Source organism: Rhipicephalus sanguineus, chromosome 4 (assembly GCF_013339695.2).
Source record: "Rhipicephalus sanguineus isolate Rsan-2018 chromosome 4, BIME_Rsan_1.4, whole genome shotgun sequence".
NCBI classification, from domain to species: Eukaryota; Metazoa; Arthropoda; class Arachnida; order Ixodida; family Ixodidae; genus Rhipicephalus; species Rhipicephalus sanguineus.
The window spans coordinates 104,003,273-104,025,186 of record NC_051179.1 but is presented as its reverse complement, the minus strand read 5'-3'; the positions used below and the strand labels follow the sequence as shown (position 1 = coordinate 104,025,186).

The following is a 21,914-nucleotide window of genomic DNA, read 5'->3' as shown; positions in this document are numbered from 1 at the left end:
ACTTATGTCAGAGCCAACGTTACCTTTGGCAGCCAGACTTGCAGCAGCACGACGCGGTTATTTCTCACGAGACCTTACTCATAGCAATCGTTACACTAGAAAAAAGAGATGCCACATTTCAATTCGCGAGCACTGTACATGAGAAAGCAATGCTTAACTGCAGCAGCGTGCCATGTCAAGACAATGCGATCTCTTTCAGTTACAACACAAAAAGTTTGCTAGAGGTCTAAAGTGCTCATGTCACACAAGAATTTGCAAGGTCTTGGAACCCACAGTTTATTGGCTCAATGCTGAAGGACATGTTGCCCCTCAAGCGATCTCAATGACAATCAGATGACCTGGAATTCTATCAAAATTTTAAAAGTCTTTGAGCTGCAGGTGAAGCCAATTTCACCAAGATGTTTCACTATTGTGCTGCAGGCTATAGCATTGCAGCGCACAAAAAAAAGCTATAAACTTTTTAAAAACAATTTATTCTCCTGCAGCACCAAAGAGAGGAAGCTTCCCACTATGCACAAAAAAAAAAAAAAAAAAAAAAACACTGCTGCTAGTAACTTTTCTTTTTCTTTTTCAGACTGCTCAAGAAAATGTGACTACAATCTACACAGCAAGCTGCAATGCAAAAACAGGCAAACTAGATGTGTATTATTTTATCATGACATCAAAAACATTACAGCAATGGGGACATGCTCTTTAGATATATTTAGAACAACAACTTTGGGAATGGAAACATGTTGCCTGCACCCGAAAAGATATGAATGCGGCATTTTAATAGTTATCAAATTAATCCATTTGTTAGACAAGTGCGTAGAGTCAATATGATTAGACGAGTTTCACTGACAATCAACCTGATTGCCATTGAAAATTGTCCAACAGACACATGCGCAAGTTACACACATTGAATTTGTTAAGTTGTGCTGAATTTGCAGCCACGAAAGGTGAAGCAGCGCATGAGTGGCTAAGAAGAAGCAGCACTTACATCAGGAGGCCTTTGCCAGCTCTCGGGCAGTGCCGCTTTGAGTGATGCTTCCATCCTGTCCACCAACTGAAATGAGAAATGCAGAAAAACAGAGCGGTCAGACACCTGCGATGCATAAAAACTGTCAGTGTACTTGCGGGATGATCAGGCGAAATGTGCCATGCGTTTATTTAAAATAAACAATTTACTACGGCTGCCATTTGCTGAAATGGTCTCGACAACCCTTTCGCTTTCTCACCAACAAAATACTTCCTCCCTTATTTAAGAAAAATGAATATACAGCTCAGTCTTTTTTTTTTAATCTAAATAACAAAGTGAAGAGTAATGTGTACCTTGACAATGTCTTCGGTGGCGAGGGCACACAGGTCGATCAGGTAGGATAGGTCGAGAAGGCAGGATGGCTTGTGGCTAGTTCTCTTGAAGAAGTCCATCAGCAGGGCCGCTATGTATGCCACGTGACCAACAAGAAAGCAAGATTGTATACACTGCGAGCCAAGCCACAGTGGAAGACTGTTCATTAATTAAAGGGACACTAAAGGAAAACATTAGGTTTGGTTAGATTGCCTTTTTACCTGCGCTAGAGTCTATCACTGTTTTCTGTGCACCGATAAACGAAATTTCTTTGTCGATAACAGCCACCGAAAGTCCCTCGCGCCCCCACTCAATTGGTATCGCTCGCACCGAATGAAGGACCCGACGTCAAGAAGTGCAGTTCGGAAAGGCTAGCTCTCACTCACCGAGGACTTCCGGACTTGCCTTCTCCCTGACCATGACGGCAACGTGGGCCATGCAAGGACCTCGCAGCAGTCCACCCTTCTTGCAGGACTCCTTGAGAGACTCGATGAAGGCCAGGGCCATTGGGTACGTGTGGTCGGCTGCCGGGCACAACTCGTCGCTCTCACCGTCTCTACAAGGACGCGCATAAGAGATGAAGAGGCAGAAATAAATTAACTGCCACAGCGTAACTGAGACAATTTAAAGAGGGAAGCCCCAATTGGCTCAACAGCTGTCGATGCATTCAGTGACTCACTCGGTGCTGGTTTCTTTGGGCGTCCAGCCAGAAGCCTGCAGCTTCTCCACACTGTCCAAGTACTGCTTGTAGTACTGCCAGTTGTCCGGGCTGGCAAAGAGGCAGAAAGAACAGTTCCGCGTGTCAGTACAGCCTACGTGCCACCGATAGATGTTAGAAGCCAAAGGAATAGAAAACTCTGAAAATATATACCGTAAAATGCCAAGCAAGCGCACCCCCCCCCCCTATGGTGAAGGATAATCAGACCAGATTTGGAGGGGGGGCGATTGCTCAGTCCCGGACCGAAATGCAAGATGGTGGCGGGAGAGCCGCTAAAAATAAAAAATGCCCATCCATGTTTTTAACGAAATACTTTATTTATTTACTGTTTTTATTCCCTCTCGTCCCTTTCAAACCATTGAAGCAGCGACCCGTTTGACCAATATACGACCGGTTACATGACAACGGAATTTCATAAACAACATTAGATACGCATTCAGTGCACTCATTCTTGTGGTTCTTTTTACACAAGCGATGCTCATCTCGGAAAAAAGGAGGACGCAGGAGAGGGGGGGAGGGGGGGCGCTTGCTCGGTCCCTGGCGCTTCTTTCAGATCTCCCGAAAAAGGGAGGAGGGCACTTGCTCGGCATTTTACGGTAAATGAGAGCTGTGTAAACACCAAAATTTCGGGTGCGAAGCACATTCGAATACTAAAGTTTGAGTGTGAGTCGAACATTTTTAGAATATTTCTTGAATACTTCGAAGCGAAATTACAGAAAAAAAAGAAGCTGCAGAGGATCCTTAAGCATATTCGTATGAAAAAAAACATGAAAGCGTTTCTCTTGGCTATGTTGGCGAAGTGCTGGAGGGATGCTGCTAAGCGGTGTTCCTTAGTTGCCTCATAAAGAATGAGGCAATGCAGAGGCCGAATTGTATTTACTTACGTGACGTAGTGCAACTAAAGTGGTGTCGACAACACTTTACACGTGAAAGGAAAAGACTAGGCACGCGTGAAGAGTAAATTTTAGGTTTGAAGTGAATAGCGATTTGGTCAAATAATTTCGAATCGAATAGTTTGAATAGTATATATCACATATTATAAAAAAAATGAGCATATTTGTCATGACCCAACCAACCGCACAATATTTTTAAAAATCGGAACACGGCATGTGCGAATGTCATTATTTTTGGTACGAAGTGAAGTGGAAGCAACTTTGAATAGTAGCAGGATATGAATTTTATAATAATAATAATTGTTGGGGTTTAATGTCCTAAAATCGGGATATGATTACGAGAGATGCCGTAGAGAAGGGCTCCGGAAATTTCGACCACCTGGGGTTCTTTCACGTGCACCTAAATCTAAGCACACGGGCCTCGAGCATTTTCGCCTCCTTCAAAAATGCGGCCATATTAAATTCATACTGAAGCAAGTTTGAACACTGTGATATTCGTTCGAAGATTTGAATTGCTCGAATATTCGCACATGCCTAGAAAAAACGCTATTTCCTCAACTTCTCCACCTCCTTCAACAGCTGTGGAGGACCAACTGATGTGATGGACAAGGGCACGCTCCCTTTGAGTTGGGAGTTCATCAACTGCACGGATTTCCCTCTGCTACTCTGTGGCTGCGAGTGAATTCAGCGGCAGTTGTTGGCGCTGGTGTCAGTTCTGGTGGGAAAATCACGTGCTTTCTGCACACGGCTTTTGCAAACCTGGCCAAGTAACGCTTTCACGTTAAAATGTAGTGCAATACATGACGAAAAAGAAAACAATTCATTTTGCACGGCAGCCCATAGACCTACCTGGCAGCAGCGCGCTGTCCACTGCATGAAAACAAAACTGTGCTGCTAGGTGTTACGTAGTGATGCGGGTGATGTATCGTGCAATATTGCTACGAGCCTGGATAACTTAATATTTCGCCGCTTTTTGGATGACACAGCTGAATTTTGTTTCACAGGATGATTTCGCGGTGCCAAGACATTATTCGGACGTTTTGCAAAATGCAAATTGATTGAGTACGAAAACCGAAACCGCGTTCGCAGCATTAGCAACCGCCGACCACCAGTGGCAGATGTAGCGACACCACGATCCCAAAATGGCGACAAAACGCTTCCATTTCATGGTTCACAACAGCCTCTCTGCGTGAAATTTGTTTCCAGTGAAGTGGAAATTGTGATGCACCTATTTTAATTATGAAAGCTCATATCAAGGGAAAATTATTTCGCACGCTGAGGACATCTACGTCGCATCTACTTTGCATGCCCGAAGCCTGTATCCATGAGCATTGCAAATAAAAGAAGGAAATCTTCAGCTGCACGTTGACAGGGAAAAGTTTCTACGGGCCGAAAATGGAATAATATCCGGACCTCGATAACAAGCTTGCAGCTGTTCTCAAGAAGCTCCGTGTAGACTGGGCTGGTCAAGGTAACGGCCCTTGAAACGGCACGTGATCCAGGCTTATCCAGAAGTGACCTTAAAGGGGTACTGACACAAAATTTCGCGGCCGAGATAGCCTGCTGGATCGATTCCCGTGTACGTGCGTGTATCATCTGCAAAATATCGACAGCGAATAAAGCTTGGAAGGTATTTTATATGAATTTTGAAGTTTGCGAGCGCGATCCAGCATTATAGGCCGCACCTGGTGCATTGACACCTTCGGAGGTGACCCGAGGTGACCCCCCTACTTCCCCTACGTAACCGTTGCAGCCGGTACAAGTTATGATGACGTCGTAGCCGCCATTTCTGTTTTGACGCGCTTCCCGACGAATCGCTCCTCGCCAGCGGGTCAAAGCTGAAGTGATTCGCCACGTCGAAAATTCCTTCCATCCCCGCCGCAAGAAAATCGTCGCCATCAGACGACGATGAGCCCGGCGACGACAGATCACGTGGAAATGCGTCACTGTTCTGTGTGCTCACGTGACCGAGCGTTTCACTCGCTAGGTGGCGATAGTTGCACCCGGCGGCTTGTCGTTTTGGAGCTCTGTCAAACCGAAACTGAGGCTGTGTCGGTAATGAGGAGCTTGAAATTAATTATCTGTCGCGTGCTGCGGCAAACGATGTGCCGTGTTATGACTAACAGGCACCCAGCAACACATTGCAGCAAAAAAACGCGGGGCAACAATTTTTGTGTCAGGACTCCTTTAAAGGGGCCATGCAACACTTTTCCCAGTAACTATCGAATGGTTTCATTAAAGGAGTTCATTGCCTCCCGAATCGACTGCCGCAAAAATGTTTAGAATCCGTCATGTACGAGCGTAGTTACAGAGATTTGTTGCACGCTGTAATTCCTTTCTCTCTTCTCTCGACCGGACAAACGCATCGGAAGCTAAGCAGAGAGGTATGGCATGGGGGAAAGAAGGTACGTCACGTGTGCATCACGACCATGAGCGCTTTTTTCTTTTTTTCCCCTTTGAACGCGTTGCTTACTTTCAGAGTGATCGCGAGCATGCGCGTGGGTATGTGGCAGCCTTCTGCGGCGGCCGCAGTATTTATGCAGTCAACGATGCTCGAATCACCCAATCACCGTGAATTTGGGTATATGGCGCGGTCATTTGGGTATATGGCATCATTTGTAGAAAGAAGAGGGAATGATTTCTAGCTGACTTTAAAGGGATACTGAACAAAATTTTCGCCGCCGAGATAAATGGCCCAATTGAAAGATTGGGTGCTGAAATTTGTTGAAACAACCTTCATTTCAGCCAGAGACTAGCAGAAAATAATGAATTTAATGCATTTTTCGCAAATTGGCGCGTCTAGCGGCCGCGCCGCGAACTAGAGAGGAAGTGACGCGAAACTCGGCGAATACTGACTCGCCAACCGTGATCACTGCAAAATCGCTTACCAATCGACATCGCAAGCCGCCACCCGCTGCCGCACGTCTCTCTCAAAATGTGTTCTCACGGTCGGGAAGGTGTTCTTGAGAGGAGAGGTGGAGAAAGGGAAGTGGCAGGGCAGGAGAGAGCGTGCCGGTTGACCCCCCCTTGCTGGAGCATTCGACGTCACGGCCGTCGACAAGCGCACTGGCGTGCAGCTGCCGCGCTCTCACAATCCACTAAAAATACGGCCAACTGCTCGAAATTACGTGAAATAAACGCTGTTTATAGGAACAGTCGTGTCGTTCGAGTCGAATGCAAGTGTTTTCGTAGCTTTTTCAAATTTTTGTTCAGTATCCCTTTAAAAAATTATTGTAAATTGCAGTCCACGTGCTGTGTACAATCTTTGGCTTGCGTGTTCTCAGGAGCCTGGACTACCTATTGGCAACATTTTCTGACCACGCTTAAAAAGTGTTGCAGAACCCCTTTAAAGACGGCAAAACTGGATCACTGAAAGAAAGGAATCGCCAGCAGCATAAATTTCCCTTTCTATGATGGTGCACTGCACTTGCTTTATTTTTCCGATTAAGTACGGTAAAAGCAGATGCTGCGCTTCACACTTTTACGCTACACTCTTGCTAGTCTCAGCAGACTGGTCGAGCTACCCTGTCTAAAACAGCGTCAGGCAGAGTAAGGTGACAGCTGTTAACCTTTCTGACAGGTCAAAGTTTGCGAGAAGAATTGGGTTTGCGTGCATCATATAGAAGCGCTATGATTTCATTTTAAGCGAGTGAAACCAATACAGTGCACTTTCGGTAAACGGAAATCTCTTAAATGAAACGGCTGCTGAAATGGAACAACTGCTCCTACTATGATTGGTTTTGTACCTGAATACAGCATAGACCGCTTATAACGTAAGTCGCCGGAGTCGCAAATATCCGCACTATAAGCGGTACCGCACTATAACCAAAACAACATTTTTGAAAGGTTGCACGTGTGCAAAACATGTCCAACAGGCAGGCGCGCGACTGGGACGTAAGTTTGCATCTGTTTACATTTGAAAATGTTGAACGGTTAGCGTCCGCGGACCTGCGGTGCCGACATAACGAACGCGGAAAAAACGCGCCGTCACGGAAAGTCGCCGCGGTAACACACTGCGCGTTCGCGATGTCGAAAACGCTGGCGACCACAAACCACCACTCGAGTGTTTCACATGCACGCCCGCGTTTTCGTTAAAGATGCAAGTCACCCCTTCTAAATGCAACAACTGCAAAATGTTTCATTGACTCGGCACCAAACCGCAACTTCTGCAGTCCGCGGCCGCCGACATGGCAGCTAGCGCTTGTTAGGCCTAGCGTGCGCGTTGCAACTTGGCATGCCGTCGCGAGAAGCTTGCCCTAGACACAGATCGCACTCGCGAACTAAACCGAGGGCATCACGCGTGAAACGAAGTTTTGGTTCGCGATCGGGAGAACAGCCGCGGCAACTATCCTGAAAAAGTCTTTCAAGATTGTAAGTCCGCCTGTTGGTGGCAAAGGCGAAAGCTCAATTGCGTCTCAAAGCATTGTTACTTGCGGGGGAATCGAGGTTGCACGCGCGATATCTGCGCTGTACGAAGAAGCAACTATTTTCTCGACGGAGACAAACAGCGGTGACGCGCTCTTGATGCGGACGCGGGCGCCCGTACGTCGTGGAGCGTGCATGTCAAGCTGCCGAAGGGGGCAAAGGCTTCTCCGTCGGCCACGCAACCGCTCCCCCTCCTCACACCACGCACCTGCGCCGGGCTACTGCCCCCCACAGCCATCCTTTTTTTTCTCCCCCCGCTCCTTCTTCGTTCGTTCTGCGTCCCCTCCTCCTTTGTAACGCCGTCGCCGCTGTCACCCCAGCCGGCGCATCTCCGCTGAGAAGCACGCTCGCTCCCTCACATCTCTGAGAACGTTCTGGCAGCCGCATTATAACCGGTCTTTCATCTCGGGGGACTGCACAATAAGCGGTATGCGTACACATGGAGTTCTATGGGAGGGTAAACGGGAGTCAGAAAAAACCGCATTATAGCCGGTACTGCACTGTAAGCGGTTACGTTATAAGTGGTCTGAGCTGTAATGCAACCCTATTCATCTCTCAGTAACTGGAACTTCTGTTAAATGGAACATATTTTCTTCGTCTCTTCAGTTTCCGTTTAACGAGAGTCTACGGTATATTTATTTTCTGGAAGTTCGAATTTTTGAAATATTTAAATTCCAGTGAGAATCGAATCGAATAGTAAACACTATAAGAAAAATATTTGAAAGTTCGAATATCTGCACACCCCTAGTATAAATAACTTCCTTTTCTATTCGCAAGGATTTGCCACAAGGCGTGTGAAGCATATCTGAAAGTCACACAAGAGCTTCTGACTGAATGGCGCATGAATTGCAGCAGTGACTCAGCAAGCTTGTCTATCACCTAACTGCAATGTTCAGGTAGGTGTAGCTTCAGTGCAGCCTTTCCAAGACATTTAGTCCGACCAATTGCACTAACCAGGAGGCATACAATGAAGAGCTATGGCTTTACTTGTCAGACAATACATTAGGTTCTAGAAAAATAATTTCAGGGAGTTGCTGCCAATACGCTTCAATCAATTATAGTACTGTTAAGAAGGGGGCACGCATTACAGTAGCTTTACTGTACTTTGCTTTGAAACAGGCGTGTTTCTTAGTACTGAAGCTTCTGAACTTTTTCACAGTCTTACTTTAAAGCTTTTGAAATGCCACAGTAAACGGAAGGCCAATCAACAACCTGTGAGCGAGACCTTGAAACAAACAACTGGGTGCTCCATGCACGCACAACGAGAAAGCCGACTTACTTGCCAAGCAGCAGCGACTTGCAGACGGAGTTGACCTCAGGCCAGCGGCCCAGCTTGGACAGAAGTTCCACCTTGCGTTGGTGCACGAAGTCCAGATAAGAAGTCAGGCTCTCTGCAAATGCGCAAAAGGAAGGCGAAAACGGTTAAAAGTCTGTGCTGTTGCGGACATTGCTTAAACCCCCTTTTAGATGTGAAGTTCAAACCAGTGGTGGGGGTGGTGGTGGTGTGTGGCGTGACCACCCTTGCGGTGTGCAGCGAACCCTCTCTACACACTTCCTCTCCCACTTTCCCCTCTCCCACTTTCTCCCCCTCCACTTCCCCTCTGAAACGCAGGCTCGACATGCCGAAACGCTGCTTCGCATCACCTCATGGTCCCCTTTAGCGGAGATGGTGTGATTTTTTTTACTCTGCATTCTTACACAAGGTGCGCCATTCCAGTGAGGTGAAAGAAGAAAACAGTACAACAAGAAATGTAATGCAGCATGAACGGAGAAAAGAAGCTGTGCCTTTACTTGAGGAATCGTAAGTTTGAAACAAGTTAACTCATCCTCGTCATCTGATGAGGAGCACTCCTTGGGCGGTACTCTTCAGCAACTGCTCAAATTTCACATATTAAAATTTGAAGAAAAAAGAAAAGAAAAAACAAAAACTCGTATTATATGCGGGTTTTTCACGCTTTCACCCTCTCTTCTAAAAGGCAAAACTGCAGTGCTCTCGGGAACTAAATGCTGAATATGTCTGAACAAAATGTCCGCATCATACAGCACCAAGCCGCGCCTACACCTGCAACAATATACACAAAGACAACAGAAAGCATTCAAAGCAGCGAGGGATTGGCTGTGGACGGCCAATCTAATGCTTGCACATCTCCCACTATGGCATACGTACATCTTGCCATACACAAATGCTGCTCGGAGCAGTAAAGAATGTGACCCACATCACATTCAAACGATCTTGACATTGTTCATTGACCTTCACACACGTAGTATATGAATTCTTATTAGACAAAGACAACAAAATTTGGATGCCACAGAGCTCCAACACTTTTCCGATGCCTTAATCTCTATGTTTCAAGGTCACATTGTGAGGTACAGAAAATATTACAAGAGTGCGCAAGCTGCATGTCCACTTTGTCGTTGCGGCAGCCACATCAATAAAAAAATTAATAAAATAAATGCAAATATCCTGTGACAACGTGAGCTGTGCCTTCACTTCATCTTTGCAGCATTCGAGTGAAAAAAAAAGAATACAGTAGACTCTCAGTAAATGGAAATCTCTCTAACAGAATCATTGCAACTGTGCCTCTGCTATGTTTGGTTTCTTACCTGAATACTGCACCCCCGTTCATCTCTCAGTAAATGGTTCCTTTAGGTTCCGTTTAACGAGAGTCTGTCTACTGTAATATACAAGCGACACTTCCATAATAAGCGCCTGGTAAAATATCTACACCGGATGGCTTTCATCTTCAAGTTGTCTTAGACGAATGCAGAAGGGACCCTGTGAGTTTTTTCTAGTTTGTGGTAGAGACTGATTCAAATTAGTTAAGAATCAAGACATATCCTGTGTGCCTTGCCTATTGTCTTTGACCATGAACCATCACGTTAACAGCCACAAAATTTCTTGTTTTCATTAATTAAGAAAGTAAACGAATAGATATCAATGTTCAAGTCAATTTAGACGTTAGCATTAATTATCATCGTAGACAAACAAAGCTGCTGGACCAACGTAATAGCAGAAGCATGGCTCCATACCTCCTAGTGGCCCATGGAGGACGTCCAAAGCCTCCTGGTACTTCTCTTGCATTTCTAGGACCATCAGGTAGAGCTGCACTTCTGCAAAGATGCACAAAGCATTCAGCATTTATAAACAGGGATCAAGTAAAACCTACACCACACACACACATCTATGTGCTCTCAGAAATGTCTGGTTGCATCTACAAGAAATGCAGGCCAGTGCACCCTCTCTCCTGGCTAGGCAGTCATAGCTTGGTGCTGAGCTAAGCTTTCAAAATGCGCAATCTGCATTTGGCAACTATTCGTTGATTGAGCTCATAAGCAATAAAAGCTGCTGTGCACCCCATAGCATGGCCACATGCATGGGCATACACTCCAGCCAGGTCATGCTTGCAGAAAACGTTGTGCTATAAGAGTGGGTCAGAGAAGAGAGGCTTGTTAAGGACACCTTAGTCGAAATCAGGAAAAAATGAGCATGGGCAGGACATACAGTGAAAGGCAAGATAACCGCTGGTCGTTAATACAGCCAAACCTTGTTAATATATACCCATTTTAGACATACTAACGGTTAAACCGTACTGCCGGCAAATCCCTGACCCGAGTCTCAAAGAGCATAATGCATTCCTTGACCGCTTAAGCCGTAGTGGCTCATCCTATGCCTACCAGTTAGTGTGTACCCTGCACACCGTGATAACATTTTGTGCCATAAAAGTTTACTGCGCCACTGAACTTGCCGACACCAGATAAGCACCGGGAAAGGAAAAAACGAAGGCGAAGGGGTGGCCACCGATGAACGCGCCAGTATGACTTATCACCGACAACCTTATCACAATAAGTAACTTCAGCTATGCTTGAGCACGCGTGTGTCGTAGCACTACTGTAAGCTTACTGCATGCTTTTCATAGGCGACAACCTGAACATGCTTAGCCGCCGATCGCTGCTGCCTTGTTGAAATGACGGCAGCTCAATGTTGTGGAATTGAGCGTTGTGGGTCTGCTGGCGCCGAGAAACCTCGCTGCATTGACGCTATCCCGCTAAACGCACACCTTAGGTATAGCAAGCATAGCACTGTCGTAACCATACTGCACGCTTTTATTAGGCAACAACCCAAATCCGCCTCCGTCCGCTGCCAGGACCGCTGAAGCATCGCGGAGTGTGCATCACTTGCAGGAAGCTCATCATTGCCGCATTAACTCAACAAGCTACTTGCTGCATCAGTGCACGGTCTGGAGTGGAGTGGGTACGAAGAACACTGCTACAGCAAATGCACGCGTGCGGTACAGCAAGCAGCCCAACAGTGATGGTGTGAGCCGAGTTGGTGACACGCTGTACGCAACTAGCCAGGAGATGATCGGTGCCACACGGCCATACCGGGTTCAATGAAACTGTGTCAGTTTTTGCTTAGTAGCAGATTGTGGTACAGTAAAAGCTCGTTAATTCGACACCCGTTAATTCGGAAATTCGTATAATTCGGACGGCTCTATTGGTCCTGGCCAAAGTGCATGTTAATCTATGGGACCAAACCTTCCTTAATTCGTCAGAATAGGGCTCCGCACCGCTTAATTCGGACAAATTCTTACGGCTGCCGCTACACAAATGTGTGGTAAAGCAGCGCTGGCACCACTGGGGCGAAACCGAAACTTGAGTGACATCGCCATCGTCATCAACAAGTAGGGGCGATCGCGGCGTCACCGAACGTCGGCGTCTTCTTTCTTCGCTCCACTGCACCTCCGACGCCATTTTCCCTTGTGTTGTGTCGGCACCGTCTCTTCTTACGGAGTTCTTGTTTTTTCCCGTTGTGACCGTGTTTACATGTGAGGCCCGAGCATGCGGCAGTAGCTGACGGTGGCATCGACGAGGTGTCAGCCGAGTCCACCGACGGTGACTGCCCGACCTTCGATGCTGTCCTTCCCACAGATATGACCCTTCAGGACTACATCGCGATTGATGATTGTGTCGCCACGACTGGTCTCCTGCCCGATCAAGAAATTACTAATGATGTCGCGGCCTCATCGCACCTCACGGGAAGTCTCGGAGGCGCTTTTGATATTAGAGGGCGTTTGCCTGAGCACTTCCGACAGTTTGCGTGCTGTTGGCCATTTGGAAAAGTTAAGAAAAATTGTAATGTAAGCCGGAATCTGCGTGAAAACGCAGACGACCATTACAAAATACTTCAGCAAATAAAGGTATGCTTCTCCAACTTGATTTTAATGTTGTTCTTCCTGTTCATTCGTTACTTCGGCATTCGGTTAATTCGGACATTTTTTCCGGTTCCGTGAAATCCGAATTAACGAGCTTTTACTGTACACACGTGTATACATGTATCACGGAAAGCTGATACTGTCCGCTCTGTCGCTATGTCAGTTGCTGCGTGTCCCGGATCCTGTAATAGTTTCGAAATGCTCCTTGGCGTCGCCACCGCACGCTGTGGGGCGGTTGTGCGAGAGTGCCAAAATCTTTTCTGCCCTTTGGCAAAAAGGAAGAAAAGGCTTTGTGGTGGGTACTTTAGACAACATTTGCTGTGGTACTGCATTTATTTCTTTCTTGGTGGCGAAGGCACACATCAGGAGATGCAAATTTGTACGTGGTGATTAATGAATACTAATATTTAGTGCGTAATTATTTCACACTCCTGGCAGGTAGGCATCAACGAGGCTTCACTGTGACAGACTGGATTCGAAGAAAAGGAAATTGCGCGAGCGGGAGGCAGAAAGTTAAAGTGGGCAGATGAAATTAGGTTTGCGGGTATAACGTGGGCACAGCAAGCACAGGACTAGTTTAACTGGAGAAACATGGGAGAGGCCTTTGCCCTGCAGTGGGCGTGGTCATGCTAATAATTATGTGCACTGCAGTTGCACATAGCGTGTTTGCCACCCCTGCTCATGGTGACGCAGGTCAGTCCGAGAGTCCATATCTGTCTGGAACAGACATATGGGCATCCCAGTACCTCCAGAGTGGCCACAACTCGGCTCGTGTAATGTTTACGCGTGCAGTGGTGGGAACGATACACGGAGAGAGCAATTACACCGCTCTTGCTGCAATACTGTAGCCAAGGCCCTGTGGCCCTTCCTTCCCCATTAGCCTCCACTTCACAGCGCGGTGAAATATGCGTCGCCCTTCCAATGATGTGGGGTCTTTTGACTAGAGAATGTACGACTGACTGCACCTCATCCAAGCCGCAGGACTTGCGCCCCATTGTCACTCCCTGCAACGCCTCCGCCTTCTAGTGTGACCTCAGGACCGAGAGTGCAAAGCCACGTGAGGTGAGCGGAACCATTACGCGTCTCTCGACGTAGCCATTAGTGCCTTTGTGTTCGTTTTAACTGGGGTCATTACAAGAAGGCTTGATTATGCAGCCAAATGATATACTGTGGCGCACTGAGACATGACACAGCACGATGAAACAGACAAAAAACCAAAACAGCATCAGCGTGTACACAAGCACATGGTGTAGGCTGATAATGTTTGAGCTTTCTCATTGTTATGAACAGAAGGTGAAGAAACTGGCAACGTGGAACATTTCATTTTATCCTGTCAATGCTTCAATGTAATAAGGAATACTTCTTGACACCCTACAAACAAGAGACTTTCAAACGACGTCTGGTGCTGCAATCGACAAAAATATAAATCGAGATTCATCGCAACGATTCTAAAACCGAAAGAAAAAAAAGTAGAAAATGCAATTAGTTTACTTGCGCCGATGTGCGACAGTGATAGTAAGGCATACCACTAGGACACATTAAGACATGCTAGTCAGCACTTGCACGTGTCTACTCGTTTGTCTTGTTGTCAATGCACAATCTGGACACGTGCAAGCAGAGGGGAGGCAAACGTACCAGCTTCAGCCTCGATGCGCCGTTCCTTGACGAACTTGTCGACCATGCGCTGCGCGAGGAGTAGAAGGGTGCTGCGCTCGGCGGGAGAGGTCGTCGGTTGGTCGGCCTCTAGCACGAGGCTCATGACAGCCCAGAAGTAGTATGGGTTCTTGTGGCGCAGCCGGTGCAGGGCCAACGCAGTCCGCCTCTGCTCGCGAGGCCGCCCCACCCTGACGTAGCCCATGAACAGGTGCGACAGGAGTTCCTCATTCTGAGGCTCCTTCTGGGTGGCACGCTCATACGCCTCTACCACCAGGTCCGCTGCGAGCATATGCCAACAAAATAGATGTTAAAGAGGCTAATAATTGTTGGGGTTTTACGTGTGAAAACCATGATATGATTATGAGAAACAACACAGTGGAGGGCTTCGGAAATTTCGGCCACATGAGGCTCTTAAATGCGCACATAGATTCAAGTACAAGGGCCCCTAGCATTTCGCCTCCATCAAAATGCAGCTGCCATGGCCGGGATTCAATTCCGCGACCTTCAAAGCAGCAGTGAAGCGCTATAACCACTAGACCACCATGGCGGAGGGCGTCAAAGAAATCATGCCCAGTGACTAGTAATGGAACCCAGTAGCATTTCAGCATCATAGTGCACTGAAATGCTATTCACAAATATTTGTATGTGTTTGTCATGAGTGTGACATTCAATAATAATATCTGGGGTTTTACATCCTAAAACCACGATACGATTATGAGAGACGCCGTATTGGAGAACTCCGGAAATTTCTACCACCTGGTGTTCTTTCACGAGCACTGACATCGCACAGTACACGGGCCTTTACCATTTCACATTCACCGAAATGCGACTGCCGCAGCCGGGATTGAACCCGCGACCTTCGGGTCAGCAGCCGAGCACTGTAGCCACTGATCCACCGTGGCCGACATGAGTGTCACATATATTCTCCTGATCTGTCAATCAGCTTGAAAAAAAATCAATCCTTCGATCGATCAATCAATTGGCTTACAAAGCAGAGTGAGGTTAAGCAAACCAAAACTCATCAACCACCTGTTTGTAGAATGAAGCTACCAAGAAAATCCATATGGATATCTCACAAAGAAAGCTTTCAAATTGATGAAAATTCGCCCAGGCATGGGATTCAAATCTGGGACCAGCACCATTCTAACACTGTAGCCTTATCATCTAACATAGTGATCAAAGTGTCTAGTGGTATTTTGGAGCAGTTTTTGGAGGGGGAAGTTTCCATTCAGAGCAAGGAAACCATGACTCGGAGCAGTAACCTTAATGCTCATGAGTAGGTAACCCACGCATGCAATTATTATAACTCACATAAAATTGTGCACATTAAAACATACTTGCACATACCGTTCATTGCACCATGCAATGATTGAATTCACGAAGGAATACGTACAAAATTAACACATGTAAGTAACACTCAAGATTTTCAAAATGCCTTTTCTTCTGCATGTGGTTACTGAACATCAGCACAGTGAAGAATGATTTCAATGACAGTAAAATGTCACATGAGCCTATAAAAATGAAACAGGTTACGTGAGCCCAAAAATATAAGTTAATATCACATAGAAACTAAAATTTCAGTGATATGAATCCGGTACAACCACAACAAAAAAAATTGAAAATTTGATTTTGAAAATTACGTAAATTGCGTATAAACATTAAAATAAAGAGTTCGACAAGTTGGGACCCGAGTTGATACGACTCTGTAGCAAACATTGAGATGAAACAGAACAAATACAAAGACGCTACTTCACATGGACATAAATATAGCTGCTTGTTGTAGTGGGTACAATGCAAAGGCAGAAGCATGTGCAGGAAAGGACACAGAAGTGCACGTGCTATCCCACTTGCAAGCGAGCTCCGAATGACGCGTTTGGCAAAATCCTGCTGCCCCATAACCAATAAACACTGCCTGTAGACATCAGAAGAAGCTTTTTGGCGCAAAGTGAACGAGGACGAGAAACACACAAAACAACAGGACAGGTGGCGTCATGTTGCTTTGAATGTTCTTCGTCCTTTATCAGTTTGTGCTGAAAAGCTTCTTCAGCTAAGAACCATTAGGGTGTGTCCAGATAAGATCGAACACGAGGTCCCGGTCACCATTCCAGATTTTGATGAAATTTACTGTAGGCCTAGGCATTAGACCCAGAACAATGGTTTCGAAGTTAGTTTTGTGAAAAAAAATGTTGTTCACCTGAAAAAAAAAATCGAAATTTTGGCCTCAAAAAACACTTTTCCGCCAATTTCACGATTTCTGAATTTTGAGCGCACCTAGGAAAAAAACAGTGCACTTCTTGGCCACAATACCTATTCCCCACAAAGAACAAGTGAAATAAAATCTTATGAGTTTATTATTTTCCTTGCTTGTCGAAGCACTTTTGAAGAAAAAAATCACAAACATGGCAAATCACACAAAATACCTGTATTTCAGGAATCTATTGCTGCAAACAAGTTATAGTGAGGACAATAAAAACCGGTGCATATTAACTTTGATATTTGCGCTCTCTTTTAATTTATCTACCGTGGTTTTATCGCGCTCCGTTTCACTTGATAACTGGGCTGAAACTAAGTGGTTTACCAAAAACGCCGAAGTTTGAAAATAGTTTTCTCAAAAAGGACATATTTAATTTTTTTTTAAATCCCTCCGATTGAAGTCAAGGACACCACCTACCATTGTGAATAAAAAAACGTTGCATTATTTTGGCTGCCAACAAGTTATAATGCATCAAATATGACCAAGTCAGCCTAGCAGCCGCGCCATTTGTTTTGTGCTGAAAATCGGATATAAGTTGGTCAAAATAATTGTATGCAAGATAATAACAACGCAGCAGCTCCACACCAACAAATGCGCAGCCAGGTGTCATGGTTCAGCAAGCTTTGTGACTGCGGCCCGCTGGCTGAAGTGAGTTTGAGACCCCTGTTCTGAATATTCTACCCATGTTTGCGCAAACAAAACTATAGTTGCCTGTCACACAACAACGCATACGAAGGCTCTGAAAGAGCCATGTTATTCAAGGCCAGCTATGCATTCACACCCGTCAGTTAGCCTGTACGCTTCAGTGTCATTTTTGGCTCAAACACTCTGCTGTGACCCCAAATTCAAGAGAGCATGCCATAACCAATACAGGTACCACGCCCAGAAAGATTTCATGTTTACACTCACGTCGCTCCAGCTCACGGTAGCAGAGGGTCATGGCCTGCAAGGTGGCGTCATCGGTGGGGGCCTCAGTCTGCAACTCTTTGAGCACAGACAGGGCCTCATCCGACCGTGACAACCGCACAAGGGCAAGTGCTTTCAGGGCCTGTAAAACAAAACAAAACAAAAAAAAGGACATTCCCCTTTCATTGACAACTACACATCCCACTCTTTACCATTTCTAGAAGGACCAGCTGAGTCCACTGTTGTTTAAATGATAGAGCCTTGCGTACAGTAGAGAGCACATCAACTTATTTTTTTGTTTCAATAAAATCATGATGTTTGCCTTGTAAGTTTTCAGTTGCATATGCTTTAAGCTTACACTAACTAATATGTACTATGATATTCTTCAGTCTGCTTATCCAACTTGTTATGGATGAGTTTGTTTGCAGGAAGCATACCTCCTGCATTAAGTTTTTTTTTTTTTTTTTGTGCTGGCCAATACTTGTACCAGTCTGATCCCTTTTTTTGAGTGCATCAATTTTAAATCTTTCAATGTCCCATATTTCAACACATCTGAAATTGTTTCACAAATAATGTTCATTTTTTGTTAAGCTCAACAACATTTCTAAAGTCTCAGAACAAACCCATTTTCACAAAATTTACAAAAAATTCTCGTCAGTCGGCAGGTGTGCTGTTCCTATGTTTATGCAAGTCACAAAGATAGCACCATTCCACCATGCCCGTGTTCTTAACCGTACCTTCTCAACTTTTGATCTATAAGGGCACAGGATAAGGCAAAATTTGAAGAAAAAAAAATCACTCTTTTTTTCTTTGCAATTTGGGAAGGGTGTCCATTTGTGCACATTTTCCACATTCGTGCTTTTCTTAAAGGAGTACTGACACCAATTTTAAATATTTTCGGATTGTTGCTCCAAATGATAGCACTGGTGTCAAGAACCCTAAAAAGAGTATTGTGGTGCCTGAGAAAGCACTGAATATACGTTAATTAGCGCTACCTTAAAAAAACACTTTCAGTTTCGATTTTGAGGGGTCGGCTTCTCAGTGACGTGTCATGGCAGTGTGACGTCACGGGGAGACAGTAACTCGCAACGTACTAGCGGCAGATCCGTCTTCTGCTCGTGGTGCACGTAAACAACGATGAGCTAATTGGCGTCCATTGACTCAGTGATTTCTGCTATGTACTGCATGCAGGATGCAGAGTTTGCAAACTTAGTGGAACTGTGTTGACTAGGCTTGTGCGAATATTCGAGCACTTCGAATATTCGAACGAATATTACAGTATTCGAATTCGCTTCGAAACGAATTTAAATTCCAGGAAATTTCGAAGTATTCGAAATGAACGAATAAACATAAATAAACCGCATGTAACCCCCTGTAAAGGTGGTTCCACTGCAGTGGAGGTGTGTTGTACGGTGAATACACCTTTCCAGGAGAAATTTGCACTGCCGCGAAGCTCCACTTCAAGGTTCAAGGAACATACAGTAAAACCTCGTTAATTCAAAGTGACTGGGACTGTGAAAAATCTAATTAGGCGGGTTTTCAAATTAACCAAACATACAAAAAGCGGGATGCAAGAAACTTCGAATTACTGGAAGTAATCAGAGGTGGTCGTTTGCTGTGCCTGCGAGTTTGCAGCTGCAAGAGTTATGTTTTCCAGCAATACGTTGTCCCAATTTTTCCGCTAAACCGGGGAAACGGCGGGCTTCGGTGCTGCCAGCGCAAAAAAAAAAAAAAAAAAAGAAGAAGAAAAAAACATAGCTGATCCCTCCGTCATAGGAATCGGTATAACACGAAAGTTAAACGTGTCTTCACAGAAGTAGGCTTATTGTGTAGTGATATATGAGAGCTTGTACAATGTCTATTCGTGTTTGGCAGCTATAGCACCGTTTGACGTGGATGCACCCATGTTGACAGCATGTCTCTATCGCGACGACTAACGCCCATGATCATTATTAAACCGTTGTGGTAGCTGACGATGTGATATTTGGACACAGCGAATCGTGAATCCCGCGTAAAGATGATATCAACAAGCTCATAATCAACACTGGTACCCGGTATGCGCTTCTTCAAAGCGTCGTCAATTAAGGAGAGAAACGGCACGGTGTGCGCTTTCTAGTAACGGGTAGCCGACGCCTGTGCTCATGCATACACTAACACACACTGCGCTTCAGCAACACGGGAGGTAGAGGTTCGTAGCCTGAGCCGCAAACGCGTGCGTCCCGCTGGCCTCTGTCTCGCAGGCGCTGCTCTCGCTCACCAAGGCACGACATTCGCCCGTCGGAATCGCGTCCTTTCTGCAACGCATATTGCAGCAGTTTTGTTAGTCGGTGCTCTCGCAATTGAAGCAGTCGGTCGCGGAGAAATCCCGTTGGTGCACGTGGAAGCTACTCCGTTGAGCCGACGCACGCTAACACGAAGCCAAAGGCAAGCGTGCCTCGGCGACGGCAGCGCGGCCAGTCTACCTCTCTGGTATCGAGACGCTTTAACCATTACCTCCGATATCGCGTGCAATCTCGGAGGAAGCGCTAGTAAGTGTCGATCGTGAAGCATTACTTCTTTTCACACCTCACAGACGGCGGCACCGCCCCGCTCCGCCCGCCGCGAAAGAGAATGTGCGAAAGATATAAGGCGCGTTCGCGCCGTGTCCAGCATCTCCCGAGTTAGCTTACTCGGTAGCGCGTCGGGCGCTTGCCGTCGCGGTCGCAACGTCGTGGGTTCGATTCCCAGCGGGGTATATTTTTCTTGGTTTTTTCCTTTCTCACCCGTTGGCGTCCATTTTATCAACGTCATATCCGTGACGGATGTACTTGGTGGACCCCGGCATAAAACACTTTCGTGTTAAAAAAAAACGGTCTCGTGGTCAACTAAAATGCGTGCCTACGGAAAAGAAGACGTGCTTCACTGCAACACAGTGGTGACACGCGGGCAGCATGTCACCTGCTCCTCGCAGCGTCAGCGTGTCATGATGCGACCATTCGCCCATTCTTTCTGGTAAAATAAAGAATTTAATAATGACCAGTGTGACGGAATTCGTGATGTGTTCTAGATGAAAAAGATGATCATTGAAGTTTTCGAAGTGAGTTTTCGAAGTAGGTGTTGCAGGCAAGTACTCCGCCAGCAGTGCAAGTGCGCAAATTGCTGGAACAACCGCCAATCGGAGGTTCGCATACATCATGAATTCCGTCAGACCGCCCTTTATTAATTTGTCTATTTTCCTAGAAAGAATAGGTAAACCATGACGCACTGACGTTGAAAGAAGCATGCGTCATGCTGCCCACGTGTCACCGCTGTGTTGCAGTGAAGCATGTCTTCTTTTCCGCAGGCGCACATTTCAGCTGACCACGAGACCGCTTTTTGTTTTGTTTTTGTTTTTCTTGCGCTGGCAGCAGCGAGGCTGGGGTTCTCGACTTGTCACCAATTATTATCGCTACATTGCATTGCCTTGTGGCTCCTAAGGGCGATAGTTTCTGCGGATTTGCGGCTAAATCGGGATTGGGAATTGGCACATGGCACCCAAAGTTTTTGAATTAACCGGGCTGGTACTGACCGCCGCTTCAAATTATCCATTCAAAATGACATTGCAAAATACGGGGCCGCAGAAATCCTTCTAATTATGCACGATTTCGAAATAAAAGTTCGAATTAATGAGGTTTTACTGTATTATCCTCACATCAATGAATCATTTTTTTAAGTTTAAAAGCTTGTTATACCGGCTTATATGCTCTAAGTATAGTAAATTTTAAAACGTAACGTATTTTACATGCTATCACTTGCATTTTACCGAAAGCCAAATCCTGCTATTACTCAAAGTTGCTTCCACTTCCCTTTGAACCAAAAAGAATGACATATGCATGTGCCTTGTTTCAACTTCAGAAATATTGCGCTGGTTAGTTGAGTCCTGACAAATATGCTCATTTTTCTTTATTATATGTAATATAAACTATTCGAATTCGCTTCGACCAAATCACTATTCGCTTCGAATTCGCTTTGGACCTAAAATTTACTATTCGCACGAGCCTAGTGTTGACTCGTCGCGATAATCTCCATTGCGGTGGGGCTGGCTTGCTGGTGCTCAGCGACAAAAACTTTAAAATCAAAGTAAAATATTTTATACCTGTTGTCTGACTCTGGTGTTTGGAGAGCGATAATAGTGCATGCCAAGGAAATGAAAAACGTCCCTTTAACGATGTCTCAAAATCGTACTCATGCGGACAGACCTATATCGGCCAGACGGGCAGGTGCCTTAATGTACGTTTGCAGGAGCATAACCACAAGGTACGCAGCAGAGAAACAGAAGGTTTCCTTGCAATGCACTGTTCACAATGCGGGTGCGCTCCAGCATTTGATAACACACAGATTTTAGCTAGGCATCATCAGGATAGCACGCGCATAATCATTGAAGCTGCAGCCATCGCTAAAGGCAATTGTATCAGCAAACCTTCAATCACCCTCACTGAAAAAGAAATAGATTACCTAAGTTCATCCGGCCAGATAACCTAGACATACTCCGGTTGCTTCT

General features: G+C 45.7%; 1 protein-coding gene across 1 annotated transcript in view; it reads right to left on the bottom strand.

The window, feature by feature from the left end:
* The window catches only part of LOC119390502 (N-alpha-acetyltransferase 25, NatB auxiliary subunit), a 66,768-nt gene that overhangs the window by 42,999 nt on the left and 1,855 nt on the right, over positions 1-21,914 (bottom strand). Inside the window, exons 3-10 of the mRNA XM_049415292.1 lie at positions 17,399-17,537; positions 14,215-14,514; positions 10,397-10,477; positions 8,646-8,757; positions 2,010-2,099; positions 1,717-1,886; positions 1,312-1,421; positions 980-1,045 (exon numbers count right to left, since the gene is read on the bottom strand). Of these exons, the coding sequence (XP_049271249.1) occupies positions 980-1,045; positions 1,312-1,421; positions 1,717-1,886; positions 2,010-2,099; positions 8,646-8,757; positions 10,397-10,477; positions 14,215-14,514; positions 17,399-17,537 (1,068 nt within the window). The remainder of the gene's footprint in view (positions 1-979; positions 1,046-1,311; positions 1,422-1,716; positions 1,887-2,009; positions 2,100-8,645; positions 8,758-10,396; positions 10,478-14,214; positions 14,515-17,398; positions 17,538-21,914) is intronic.